General features: G+C 46.1%; 1 protein-coding gene across 3 annotated transcripts in view; it reads right to left on the bottom strand.

Moving 5' to 3' along the window:
- Pcca (propionyl-CoA carboxylase subunit alpha) overlaps nucleotides 1-13088 on the bottom strand; it is an 842751-nt gene that overhangs the window by 62293 nt on the left and 767370 nt on the right. For all 3 annotated transcript variants that reach the window (XM_051160992.1, XM_051160990.1, XM_051160991.1), the window contains one exon: nucleotides 3770-3823. In XM_051160992.1, the coding sequence (XP_051016949.1) occupies nucleotides 3770-3823 (54 nt within the window). The remainder of the gene's footprint in view (nucleotides 1-3769; nucleotides 3824-13088) is intronic.

The raw sequence follows: 13088 nt of genomic DNA, 5'->3' as shown, positions 1-13088 counted from the left end.
TACAATGTTCTGCCTACAAACCAGAAGAGGGCACCAGATCCCAGTATAGATGGCTGTGTCAACATGTGGTTGCTGGGAATTGAACTCGGGACCTTTGGAAGAGCAAGCAGTGCTCTTAACCTCTGAGCCATTTCTCCAGCCTGTTATCAAAATACTTAAAAGAGGATATTAATCATGGATAATTCCTTGGCTGAATATAAACTGGAAGGTCAAACCTTAACACTGGTAAAAACAGACCCCAAAAAAGTGATTTTCCACATTTAGGCAAAACTGAAAGTAAAAAAATAACACACCTGTAACTAGCCAGAGATGACTCCCTCAGCTCCCTTATGGAAGTCTCCTTTAAATATGAATCCTCCCCATCGTCTGAAGATGATCCTTAGGCACGGGGTGAGGAATTTGAAAAGGGTTTGGGAGAGCCTATGAAAATGCTAACTTTACAGCCCAGGCAGGCTAGGACAAGGCAAGGAACAGGGATTTACGTCTCAATCCCTCTCCGGCCTCACAAGCAGGTGCTTGCCATTTCCAATGCACTGAACAATCTACTTAAAACGCTAGGAGGAAAGACGGCACAGGACAGTTCTCGCAGACGATCACAGACGGCAAGGAGAGGACTACGGCTATTTGTGTCCAGAGTAGGACACATGCTGATCCTTCACTGCCTTTCTACGTACCTTCTCCACCAAACTGTCTCCTGTGGGTCCCAGCACAGAGCGTAAACCTTTGGAATGGATTCAGTCACACCATTAGGGCTGTGAAACCCTAACCAATTACCTTACTCTTCCTGCTCAAGCAGTAAATCAGGGGAAGGTGTCAGCAGTTGTATGGATTTGATCCTTGCTGTATTGTGTTACCCTAACTAACAATCAGTCTTTAAGAGCCTTGCTATGGAAATCTATGGATTTTCAATTTTCATTTGCAGATTACTACAGAAGAATAGGAAATCATTATCCAGCTGGTAGCTGTGGGATCTCATAATACGAACAGAATTTGTGATTACAGAAATTGTCCAACCGTCTCCCATTTCACAGGCAGATACTCTTTTTTTTTTTTTTTTTTAATGGTTCATCTAAGGGTGTGGGGAGGGATTCATGGTCCAGCTATTCACCGATGTATTAATGCTTCCTTTTCCTCAGCCCAAAAGCTGAACAGGCTGTCCTGTTTTATCTGTTGCAGCCAATTCATAGGCCATTAAATACCATTTCAGATTGTGTTGTGGGGTTATTTCCAGCGATAGGCTCATGTTTGTGCACACTGTAACATCCATGCTTTTACTGCACAGGGAAACAAGCTGGTGTGTTAACCTGCCCCACTTCTCCTCCGGAAGAAAACTGGAAAGGGGCGTGCATCTGTCACTGCAGATGGATCCACTAAAGCACTGTGGGTTCCTCTCTGGCTCCTCCTGCCCCATGCCATCAGGGACAACGGCGGAGGGTGAGGAAGCAGTGGAAGTCACCAGGAAGAAAGCAAGTGCCCAGCTAGAGGGCAGAAGGAGATGTCCACCATAACGCCAGAAGACGCCTGCCCACCGGGGCCCGAGTCAAGGCCCTGTGGACCACGGAAGTTACTCCACTACGATGGGACCACAGCAGACTCGTGCACCCATCTACTTTTTCCTTGTGACTTGAATCAGTTCCCATTTGCACAGGGCGCCATAACGTCTGTGTTCCTATTAAAAAGCAAGTGTGGGCTAAATCGTTTCTTTTCATGCTAGTCTCTAGACTTTTCTGATCAATATGACAATGTAAGCAACAGGACTAGACTGACTTTGGATCCCTGTTCCTGGTGGCAAAGCGCCGCACACAGTCCCAATCCTTGTGTCACTCATTCTCATTTTACTCTAATGCTATTTCTACTAGAAAGAACACAACTCTGTTATAATTATAATGCTCTGATATCATTCCAGTGCTTATAATTTGCTTGCCCATAGGAGGCTCAAGCATCAAGCGACAATCAGATTTATCTACGACATCTCAAGTGGAAACCACTCTGGGTATTGAAAAGCAAGAATGGGGAGATGGAAGAATGGAGTCAGTATTCTGAGTATCCAAGAGAACAAGACTCATGAGACCTCGGTTTCCTCAAAGACGCAGCGTCGTCCTTGGGTTATGCTGTCATGCCCCCCCCCCCCCCCGATGCAGGGGACAGGAGCCCCCCCACGGGTGCAGAGGACAAGAGCCCCCCCACGGGTGCAAGGGACAGGAGCCCCCCCCCCCCCCGTGCAAGGGACAGGAGCCCCTCCCCACTCCCCGGGTGCAGGGGACAGGAGCCCCTCCCCCCCACACGTGCAAGGGACAGGAGCCCCTCCCCATCCCCCGGGTGCAGGGGACAGGAGCCCCTCCCCACCCCCCGGGTGCAGGGGACAGGAGCAGGTTCAGACTGGGCATTACGACTGGCTAAGTGCACCACTTCAGTCAGCTCTGTCAGCGCCAGTCTCTCTAGAGCGGTAAACATCCTTTAATCTATGATTTGGGAGCAGAAAAGTAGCCAAGCACAGACACTGAAGGTGAAATATATGCAGCACACACACCCAGGTCAACTGTGCTTGGTAGGTGAGCACAGACAGATGCTCACACACAGCAGCGGCAGAGAAACAGTAGCCTTACAGCAGACGCCTTTAAACACCTTCCTGAAAATCGTAACTGGCACCAATGATAACTATAAACTTTCATGCAAACACAGTAATACTGCATTTGATTATCTCAATAGTTTTAAATACAGTGTTTGGCTTAACTTTAAAATAATCAAGCACAGTAACAAACCAGCAAGTAATCCAAATTGACACTGCTTAGACTATAAGCGTTCCATCACACTGTGGGTGGTGCCCTAACGCCGGGAAAATTTCTAAAACCCGTAACAAATCACAGCTATGAGTCTGCTTATGAGGTCATATATCTTATAAATTTAAAAATATTTTAGATGTGCTTAAAATAAATTTTAAAATAAAAATACCACATTTATAATGGCAAAAAGGTAGAGGCAATTTAGGACGCTTACAACTGAGATTCATGGATAAATAAGACATACCTCTACTTGCCAGAATGCCAAATGTCCCTCTGTTAAAAACAGGCTGGTACGGGGCTGCTCTTATGGCTCAGTAGTTTAACACACTGGCTGCTCTTCCAAATGACCTGAGCTCGATTCCACACACCCACATGGTGGCTTACAACCATTTATAACTCCAGGGAACCCTGTGGCCTCCACAAGTACCAGTACATATGTGGTAAACAGATATATGTGCAGGCAAAATACCCACATAATAACAAATAAGTCACATCAAAGTGATAGTTTAAAACTAGGAAAATAACCCTCCCATACATATAAAGATAAAAAAATATATAAATGTGACTTATAACTGCTTCACAGCAATACATAAAATAACAGAATTTACAGGAAAGTAATGAAGATATAAACTGTGGTTCAATATCTTTAGAAAGAACCTAAGAGAGAAAGCTTAAAAGCAAACTGAGGGAAAAGAATTCAAGGTCACTGTTTTTATTTTATATGGTCTTATCTCCAGTTGGAAAGAAAGTACAACTACTCAACCAACTGAAACTAGAAAAGCATCTCCTCTCTGAGAAGATGCAACAGAAATATTTTTCACATAGAAGCTTTTCTCATATGCCCTGCTTCTTGCACAGGGATGTCTTGATTTGATGGCAAAATAAAGCCACAGTGAAAGGGGCAGAAACATGGGAGAAACCAAACACATTCCCTCTGAGTAAGAGAATAAACAGAATTTTTTTTTTTTTTTTTTTTTTTTACTCACCACCGTGCCAAGAAACTGAAGGCTCATGTTTCCACCAGCTTCTCGAGAAAGACACTAAAAAAAAAAAAAAAAAAAAAGTATATATATATATAAACTGAAACTGCATCCTTAAGAGAAGAAAGGCACTGACTGTTCGTAATCAAACAAAAACTGCGGATGCCCACCAAGCAGTGAATGAATAAAAGACACGGAGGAAGCATCAAAAGCGCTGGTTTTTAAAGGCCCAACGACAGCATCAGTGAGGTGGCTCAGCAGGTAAAAGCTGCCACACATGTCTGAACACCTGAGTTTGATCCCAGGTACCCGGCTGTGGAGGACAGAACCTGCTCCCCAGAGTTGTAACTTGACCTCCATACATGCACCATGGCACATGTGTGACTGTAGCGACATCATAAACAAAATACTATGACTGTGACTAGGACGACTGCTACTACTACTGATGATGATGGTGATAAGAAGAAGAAACAATCAGAACAATGCAATTCTCTTGAAAGAGCAATTTAAAAAAAAACCAAATTCCCCATAATAAATATGTATTGATACATTCTCAAATAAAACATTACTATCTTACTCATTTACAGTCCTAAAATATGCACACTAAATAGCGCAATGGAAGTGAGTTACATATTCCTCAGCGGCCTCACCACAAGCTGTCTGTTTAAGCCTAGCTTGCTCCTCCAAGTCCCCTGTGTAAGTGAGAAAGGACTCAGGAGTGCAAGTGAGAAAGTTCTAAGAACTGATGACTTTGAAGGTTAGCAGGTAAAGTCCTGGAAGATGGAAGACGTGTTAGTTACTTTTCTTGTTGCTATAAACAAATGTGTGGTGAGAAGCAACTTGATGAAAGGGTCATTCGGGCTCAGTCTATAATGGTGGTGGAGACACAGCCACTCATATGTCCATGGTGGCAGAAGACGCAGACCCACCTGTAGGACGGCACTGCCCATTCAGGGTCAGTCTTCCCTCTTGCTAACAGGAAAACACCCTCATAGACAGACCGGGGTTGTTGTTGTTGTTGCTTTGTTTGAGACAGGGTTTCGCTGTGTAGCCCTGGCTGTCCTGGAACTCGATTTGTAGAACAAGCTGCCTTCAATCTCACAGAGATCCACCTGACTCTGCCTCCCAAATGTTGGGATTAAAGGTGTGCGCTACCACCGCCTGGCTCTAGAGCAGTTCTTAATCTAGCCAAGCTGACAATCAACACTACCAGTCCAGAGTGCTAGTGGCTTTCACTACACTTTTAGTTCCGGTCGATAAGCAAAGACTCGTTAAAACAAATCTGTCATGAGGGTGCTGGAGACCTAGTGAGATCATCTGGAGTTGGAACCGAGCTCTTGACCCCTTCCTTCACTGCGGAAGGTCCCAGAGACGAGGGGAAAGAGGTTTGCTGCAAAGTAAGGTTCTCCCACCTGCAGCTATGGCCAACTGCTTGACACCACAGTGTCCCACCAGCAGGCTCAAGGCAGTAAGGCATGCAGGACACAACCTTAAACTCATGTCATCATGTTGGCTCATTAATTTTTCCTAAGGACTTATATTAAGGGAGGGAAATATTGGTTAAGTGGGAAAGCAAAGTCATAAAAACATCATCAAAGTGCAGTTCACAGAGTGGAGAGACGCCAATAACAACAGGAGCAAAGCTCGTGACACAATTTTCGGTGCATTCAGGAAGCCAGTTAAAAACTTTGGATAAATGGAAAATAGTATGCAAGTTGAGCGACCATCACCAAAATGCCTGGGACCAGTCGGGGCTCAGATTTACTGGACTCTAGAACATCTCCAATATCGGTTAAGCACCCCTAATCCAAAATCACGGACCACGAAAAGATGTTGGGGCAGATTGAATCTTGCTTCACAGTTTGGGGACGCCCTCCCTGTAACATATTCTTTAGTAAAAACAGAGAGAATCAAACAGTATGTTTAGAATAAGGCTCAGAAAGACACTCTAGAAAGTAGAGCTCCCGAGGGAGCCACCTGTGTGTGACCATGAGTCAGAGAAACAAGAAACAGAAAGGAAGAACAAGAATGTCAGAGAGAGATGACAAGAGAGAAAAGTGTGGTAAGCACTCCTGGCCAAGCAGGGGGCTCCCAACCTAAGCCAGAGCTTCGGCTGTTTAGACTCTAGAACTCCTGCCTGGTCCTGTGGTCTGAGGTGGTTGGATCTGAAAACTGAAGCTTGGCCAGTGGCCTCTTACACAACCTCTTCCTCCCCCCAGGGGTGGGGATCCCTGGAGGCAATGAAGGAGAACCTCCAATGAAGATCACACCACATTACTGGCTCCCATCCCGCTACAGTGCACTGGGCTTGCACGTGCAGAATACACAAACCATAGACCCGAGCTGCAAAGCGGTGTGACCAGCAGTGGCTCCAGGTAGGCAAGGGAGGAAGACCTCAAGGTGAACACAGCCTTGATGGGCAAGTGGCTGAGTGGCTTGGCTGAAGGAAATGTGGAACGTACACATAATGGGATTTTATTCAGCTACCTGAATGTTTTCCCTCATATAAAGGGGCTAGATATTTAAAAATATGCATAGTAAGATGAAAGTACAAGTGTGAGTATTTGGGGGTGAGGAAGGGAATGAGTGATGGGAGATGGGGTGATGAAGAAAGAAGTTGGGGTTAGTATAAGCAAAGCATATGACACACGTATGAAGATGCTATAATGAAGCCCCCGTTTTATAGCATGGCTGTACAAACTAGAATTACAAATGAAAAAAATAAAACAAGGCTTCTTGAAAATAAATCTGTATGTTACCAAAAACTCTAGGATAAATAAAGCACATAAATAGTTACTTCGCCTTTCTGGGTGAAATATATCACCCAATTTCGTTTCCCGTTGTGTTTTTTCATATCCTTTGATAAAAACATGGAGACCTCTGAAAGGCACAGGGAGAAAGAATACAGGGCAGTGCAGGCTCCTCTCATAATTTTATGTCCTAGGGAGACTCAAGAATTGAGTGTTGCTATTGGGCACGGTGCTCACACCTGTTACCCTAGCACTCCGGAGGCAGAAGCAGGAGGACCAACCCTGAGTTGTCTCAGGCCAGCAGGGCGGCGAGGTGAGACCCTGCATTTTAAAATAACAAACTTCGTGTGTTAAGTGGCAGTTCTACTCATGCCATTGACCTACCTGTGTACTAGTGCTGAGTACTGCTGGCTGAATTAAGATTCGCCATCCAGAGGCTGGAGAAAGAGAGAGAGAGAGAGAGAGAGAGAGAGAGAGAGAGAGAGAGAGAGAGAGAGAGAGAGAGAGAGAGAGAGAGATATGATTGTTCCTAGGTGGTGGAGGAGAAGCTTTATTATAGGCGTGCGGGAGAGCAGAGGCAGAGGCAGACACACTGGGGAGAGTTCAGAGGGGTCATGACACTGGGAAGAGGGGACAGGAAAGGGTCAGAGGGGACCTAAGCACAGCATCCAGGCAGCCAGAGGTACTAATGGAGCAAAAAAGCCAGAGAGAGCCAGTGACCAAGATGTCTGGTTATGCAGGGAAGAGCCTCTGTGGGGAGGGCAGCCCAGCCCCTGAGCTGGAGAGTTCAGAGGAGAGGGCAGGGTATGTCAGCCATAACCTGTAACAGGTAGGGACTGAGGGATGCTGGGAGAACCTAGAGGCCAGGTGTATTGTGATATGTTAAATAGGCACCTCAGCCCTTTGTCCTGAGTTTGAAATGTGACACTATTTAGCCTTGAAAATGACAGAAATCCTGTCCTGGGCAACAATACAGCAAAGTCTGAAGGGCAGAATGGTAAAGGAAGTAGGTCAGTCACAGACAGGACAAGCACAACCCACAACTTCATCCACACGACGCGTTCTGAGAAGTAGAGAGCTGACGGCTGGAGGGTGATTAGTCAGGGTGAGATGAGCTCCAGGAAACCCACGATATGCCAGCCACCACATCGAACCAGTCAAGATTGCTAAGGGAGTCGGTGTCAGTGTCCCTACCACAAACGGATGGTAATACACAGCTTCATTACATTGCTAATGTATATGTATATTTGAAACACTTACAACTGACAACAATTTACCATGTATAACAGAAGTCATTTTGCGTTTCTGTGTACATGTTTATATGATACATGTGCACATGCGTGGTGGTCAGAAGGTGCTGTCTTTCTCAATCGCTCTCTCTCTCTCTCTACCTTAGTTTTTGAGGCAGGGTCTCTCCTCACCGTTCACCTACGGGGACTGGCCAGCACGCCTGCTGTGCCGCCTCCTTTGCTCTGGTTACAGATGTGTGCGGCTTTTGCTTTGGAGCTCGAACTCAGTCTCATCCTTCCACTAAAAATAACTCACTAGGAACGTTCTGCAGGAATGTTTGTTTCCAAAGGACGAGAAAGGAAAACTTCTGTGCTGGTGGGAAAGTTTATATAAGTTTCAGAGTAGGACCGAGCATGGGAAGCCACCAGCTGAAGGGTGGTGCAGCAAGACGCAGGGCTGGGAAGGACTTAGAGCCAGCGTGGGGCGCATGCGCACAGTGTTCTAGGGACTGAAGCCACGGCCCGCGCTCTCTCCCTGAGCTACATTCTCAGCCCAATAAACCTCTTTCGCTCCTTACACAGCTCTGCTTTAGAATGACTGGCGGTCTGCAGTTGACGATTCACAAGAGTGGAGGGGGACTAGGCTAGCGGACCCACTGCACGTCTGAAAAATGACCTTTGATTTGTGGAGGCCAGGGCACTAAAGAGCGGGACGGTAAAGAGCCGAACACACGATCCTCGGAAGGAGACCTAACATGGACTGGGAACACGAGTCTTGTGCTTTCTCCCTGATGTGTGGACATGGAAACAGGACGCCAGTCCTCAGTGAGAATGCTTCCGGCGCCCCAGGTTATGCAGCACAACAGCGAGCAGCCGCTCCAAATCACAGCTTGTTCTAAAGTACAAGCGGGCTGCACAACTCGGAGGTACACCCTGGAGGCTTCTGGACAGGGTGCGTACACGGTGCGCCGGCATGCCGCCCTTCACGTGGCCCAGGCTTCTGAGCAGGGAGATCAGGCCATGGCCCCTGTTACCACTAAAGGAGGGACATTCCCAGCCGTTCTTTCCTACTAGCCAGTGTCAGAAAGAACCACGGGAAGATATGTCACTTCCAAATGTCAAAAAACAGACAACACATGAACAGCAGAAAAGTGTTGTGCCCAAGATCCGTATGAACTTATAAAAAAGAAGCACAGAAAACAGCACCATGACAAAAAGTGCCGGGGGAAAATAAATCATAATCGAAAAACGAAAGAGACTATCTCCTAAAAAGAGGCCAAACTCAATCAATACTTTAAAAATACAAGAGTTATTTCAGAAATAAAGGCCAAACCAAAGCAAACAAGAAACAAAGTCATAAGCAAATAGGCATAGCCACTACTGCCTTAAGGCACATGGTGAGGTCATCGACAACGCGCATCTCTCCTTAGCTACGCCAAGCTCACACCTTATTAGTTGGTACTCTACAGAGCATCGAATCCGGTACACTGGCCTCAAGGCCACCTCAGGCTCTTGGTTTTTCTCCTACTTCCTTGGAGCTTTCTTGCTGTCACCTGCTGCCTTCACACATTTACCCACATTCTTCCCCTGTGGGGTCCGTCCAGATCTCCCTGTCACACCAAACCTCCTACTTCAAAGTCTAGCTTTGGGGGTCCCTGAGATGGCTCATTGGGTAAAGACCTCAGTTCCTGATGACTTGTGTTTGGTCCCTAGGGCGTAAAAGCAGAGAACTGACTCCTACAAACTGCCCCTGACCTGCTCATATACACCATGGCACATGCGTATACAATAAATAAATACATGTAATAATATTTAAATTTAACTTTATAAGAGTAAGACCTATGCACAAGGCCTGCATTCCATGTATAGCCTAAAATTTAATCTCTCCTGATAGCTGTTACGTGATTGCAACCACCACCCCCCCCCCCAACACACAGGACACCTCTCCGACTACCTCCCAAAGAATATCCTGAGCTCCTCGGTGAAACAGCCAGGAAACAGCAGAGACAACAGCTGGGCCTTCTCTCCTTTGCATTTCTTCTTTAGAGTTCAAAGTCTTCCATCTGTCTTGAGTTAATCATGGCGTCTAAGATAAAGGTCCTATTTTTACTTTCCTTTTAACAGGCCCTAACTCTATAGGCCAGGCTGCCCTTGAATTCACACATCCTCCTGCCTCAGCTTGTCAGTGCCAGGATTACAGGTGTGAGCACCACACTCAGTCCTCTTCATGCTTTGCATGTGACAGACCTGTGCTACTGTTCACGGCTTCCACACTTCTGTGTTCAGCTCCAGTCCAGGACACATGGTCAATCCTTCGTGTGATACTGAGCCCTACGTGTCTAAAGCACCTCTCAAATATGCAGGGTCCAGACAGCACTCTCGATCTGCCTTCCACAGACCTGATCCTCCATAGTTTTCCTATGTCTAAGTAAGAAAAATCAGCACTCACCACACAGCCTTACTTCTTTAACTTCCTTCACACTCAGTGAGTGATGCATCAGCCAATCTCTGCTGCCCCGACCCAGAACATTCACCAAATTACTTCCTTGTCTCACTCTATGGTCTTATTCTAATTCAGACATTAGCACTTTTGTCTGTAATGGGCCATGGAGTTGGTATTTTAGGCTTTATGGGACGATGGGCAACAACACAGCTGTTATATAGCCATGTCTAAAATAAGAGAGAAAACATTTTTTTAAGCAAAAAAACTTTCCTTTTTGGGAAAATTCAAAATATAATAACCAAGCACAATTTTTATTGCTGGCTTACCTCTCTCAGTAGTAGATTTTAAAGTATTATTATTATTATTAATTCTTTGAGATTTTATACAATGCATTTTGCTATTTCACAACTCCTCCCAGATCCTTTGCTACCTCTCTACCCACCCGACTTTATTCTTATTATCACTCTTTCTTCTTCTTCCTCCCTCCCACTCCCTCCCACCCCCTCAATGCACCTCCCACCCCCTCCCACCTCCTCCCACCCCTTCCCCTCCCTCCCTCCCATCCCCTCAATGCACCTTCCACCCCCTCCCACCCCCTCAATGCCCCTCCCACCCCCTCCCACCCCCTCGATGCACCAAGTCCAGTTTGCCTCAGCTGAACGTTCATGGGCAGGGGCCTGCCCCAGATTGTGGTCTACACATCAGGTGTCACACAGAGAGTGGATTTTTTTTTTTCGAGACAGGGTTTCTCTGTGTAGCCTTGGCCATCCTGGACTCATTTTGTAGACCAGGTTGGCCTCGAACTCAGAGCGATCTGCCTGCCTCTGCCTCCCGAGTGCTGAGATTATTTTTTAAAGGATAGTTTGAATTAGGTCACAAAATGTCCTTTATCAAAATCATGTGAGAACCCTCATTTGTTAAGATCCATCTTTACTAAAGTTTTTTGTTTGGTTGGTTGATTGGATTTTGTTTGTTTGTTTTTGTTTTTTAAGACAAGGTTTTTCTGTGTAGTCCTGACTGTCCTGAAACTCACCCTGTAGACCAGCCTGGCCTCAAACTCAGAGATCCACCTGCCTCTGCCTCCCAAGAGCTAGGATTAAAGGAGTGCACCACCACGCCTGGCTTTCCTAGTTTTGAGCATTTCATGTACACTGAAGTTTGGGCATCTTATCTCTGAGAGTGTCTTTCCACAGGCAGCTGTTGTCAACACTGCACTGGACACATGTGGTCCCATGCAAGCACTCACTGTGTGAAAGCATCCATTCAGACCCTGGTCTGAGCTGCTTCTGGAGCTCACTTTCCATCACGATCCCACACTGCCAGTCTTCATCTCAGCGGATGCTTAGGTGGAGGCGCCCTGACTGCAATGGGCAGTGGATGGGCTTTCCTTGGCACTTCCACTGAGGAAACTATAATTTGTTTCTGTTTTTTGTTTTTTTATACAGGATTTCTCTCTATAGCCTTGGCTGTCCTGAACTCTCTTTGTAGACCAGGCTGACCTCGAACTCACAGCGATCCACCTTCCTCTGCATTTGCCTCCCGAGTGCTGGGATTAAAGGCATGTGCCACCACTGCCTGGCTTATAATTTGTTTTTTATTCTAACCTTTTGACAGCCCAAGAGTGTGAAAACAAGCTTCATTTGTTCTCTCCGAACGCTGTCTGAAAGACATGACAACTGTCTGAGAAGTTAGCTGAACTGAACTATCCTGGCTGATGATTGGGCCATGTGACATGTGCTGAGCCAGCACAGAGTGCCCTGAGACACAGGTAATCATTATCTGTCAGTTACACAAAAATAAATTTAGATATTAAAACAAACAAACAAACAAGCAAATAAGCCCAGCTTGCCATGGGGCAGTGGTGGTGCACGCCTTCAATCCCAGCACTCGGGACACAGAGGCAGCTTGCTGGAGCATAAGCTCCAATGCTAGCTGTTGTCCAATGACTTTTTCTCGGGACAAGTCTGTGTGCAGCCTTGGTGCTCCCATCTGGGAAGGAAACTGATGCAGCATCGCTACCCTTCCGTCTCCGCCTTGGTGCTCCCATCTGGGAAGGAAACTGATGCAGCGTCGCTACCCTCCATCTCAACCTTGGTGCTCCCATCTGGGAAGGAAACTGATGCAGCACTGCCTCCCTCTGTCTCTTGCCCTACAAGGGCCCAACTCGTTCCCAGGCAAACACGAGTAGGTGTACAGTAATTAACACAGAAATGAGCTTAACATGTAGGTTTTTACATTAAACACTCTAATTATACCAGTAAGTACATGACCAGAGATAAAAAGCATCAATAGGCCCCCTATGTTTGCATTCAGTTTACAGCAGGTCATGTGACCTGTCAGGTTACAGCAGGTTGTAACTACATGGAAATGCCTGTAGCTCTTTTCTTCTGACCTGACGGCCACAGTCTGCAGAGAAGGAAGTTGGAGCCAAGGCTGACGTATCTCAGCTGAAAGAGGAGACATCAAGGAAGACAAGGGGAATGAAGTTCATCCCAGACCAGAGCTTATTCTACCTTTCTTACTAGAAAACAGGCTTGTTCCAGAGAGAAAAATGAATACTTCTTAAAAATCTAGAATCCACAGAAAACAAAGCCTTAAATGCCTAAATGCACCAGACACCGGCAAAGCACATCGGGCCTGCCTCAAAGACCAGAACTTTCCTCAGACACACTCACCCTCTGCTTGTTCAGCTACCTCCTTTTCAGGTTTAACATGGCACCGCAGGGCCAGGTAAAGACTCCTTTCTTTCCTAATAGTGAGAATGCTGTCACATCTATACTTTTTATTAAAAAAATAAAATAAAATTCTAAAAGGTTCTGTTCACAAAACAACTTCAACAAATACACAATTAGCAAAGCTACGTACTCAGGGAAGCAAAGACACAAAACAATAAACCGAACATT

This window comes from Acomys russatus, chromosome 18 (assembly GCF_903995435.1).
Source record: "Acomys russatus chromosome 18, mAcoRus1.1, whole genome shotgun sequence".
NCBI lineage: Eukaryota > Metazoa > Chordata > Mammalia > Rodentia > Muridae > Acomys > Acomys russatus.
This window is presented reverse-complemented; position numbering and strand designations above follow the sequence as displayed.